Source organism: Aplysia californica, unplaced genomic scaffold (genome assembly GCF_000002075.1).
Source record: "Aplysia californica isolate F4 #8 unplaced genomic scaffold, AplCal3.0 scaffold00417, whole genome shotgun sequence".
NCBI lineage: Eukaryota > Metazoa > Mollusca > Gastropoda > Aplysiida > Aplysiidae > Aplysia > Aplysia californica.
The window spans coordinates 652,922-654,303 of NW_004797687.1; the positions used below are offsets into that span (position 1 = coordinate 652,922).

At 50.4% G+C, this 1,382-nt stretch overlaps 1 protein-coding gene across 1 annotated transcript in view; it reads right to left on the reverse strand.

Annotated features, from left to right (window-relative positions):
- Positions 1-10: 10 nt before the first annotated feature.
- LOC101850191 overlaps positions 11-1,382 on the reverse strand; it is a gene marked incomplete at its 5' end in the record, with an annotated part of 5,559 nt that continues 4,187 nt past the window's right edge. The window contains 1 exon segment of the mRNA XM_013085899.1: positions 11-418. Within this exon segment, the coding sequence (XP_012941353.1) occupies positions 11-418 (408 nt within the window).

Genomic DNA, 1,382 nt, shown 5'->3' on the forward strand with positions numbered 1-1,382 from the left:
CCCAACAGAGCTAAGTAAATAATCCCCCTGCAATGATGACTCTTCTAACAACCACCAACAGACAACCGACTATCTCCAGCTCAACACACACATGTCTACCCGCCGCGGAGGATGAGGCCGACTCGCCAGGTGTCTGGGTTCGAACCTCGTGCCCGTCCCGTCCGCCTTCGCGCGTGTCCGGGGGGTGGGTGGTGGGGGCTCTGTCGTCTCGCAGGATCTTGGGGCAGAGTTGCTTCGGCGTGTGGCCGAGTGGGGTGGGGCACTCTGTTCTGTAGCCGGAACATTGGAACATCTGGGCCTGGCTGCTGAAAGTTCCGAAATGTCTTTGGCCACAGTGGGTTTCTAGTTTGGTCCGGTAGTGGTAGGCAAGGTGTTCCCACAGGCAGTCACATGGGATGTCTGGTCCCCTGGCCTTTACCTTGGGGGCGTGGGGAGGAGGGATGGAAGAGGGAGGGAAAGGAAGAAAGGTATTTAGCGTCAAGGCACGGTATAGGCCATGGGCACTTTCCCCCTTTCTCTGTCCTGGGCTGCCTGTGCTAGCCATATCTTCCCACTTTTCTGTACATCCCACTGTCCTTCATTGTTCCTGCTAATACAGAAGCTCCTCCATCTCCCAAGACCGAAAAATAAAAAGCCGTATTTGCCCGTGTTTCGGTAACTGACTGTTTTTACTAGGTCGGGTAGTTGGCCCTGCGCAAACTGCCACTTTTCGGGAGACCAGACCTATGCACCTTTAGTCGCCTCTTACGACACGCAGTATCACGACAGGGGTATTCTTTGCTCCCCCATAGTAAAACTATGCCCCCCCCCCAAAAAAAAAAACCTGCAGGGGTGAGAAGCTTCTTGCTTAACCTTCATTTAAGTGATTAAGGTTTGGTCATTTGCTTTGCTTTTAATGAAGATAAAGACCCAGCCATCTTGAATGAAAGTCGAGGTAGGTATTTGCAATGGAAGGAGGTGGAGGTCCCCTGGTTCCATAGAGAAAATTAGCGAGAAAATGGACGTAAAAGTTTGGTGGCTTCCAAAGCTTGGTGATTTTGGAAGCTTGGGTGTCCTTGGAAACTGAAAATGTGCCTTTTAAGAGAATCCGAGCAAAGGAATGAAAGGAGAACCCTGATCGCCGATGTCTGTCGCAAATCTGACACCTGTGATGCATATGGTCGCCTTAAGGACAAGCACGCTAACCCACTCTCTGTGGTTTCCAGAAATCTTGACCTACACAAAAAGTGGGCGTTGCCCTTCCTATAGGAGAAGTGTGGTTTCATTGGTGTGTATATGTGTTTGGTTTTAGGGAAAACTCTTTTACAGAAACCGAACAAGGATCCAAAAACTGTGTGTGTGTGTGTGTGTGTGTGTGTGTGTGTGTGTGTGTGTGTGTGTGT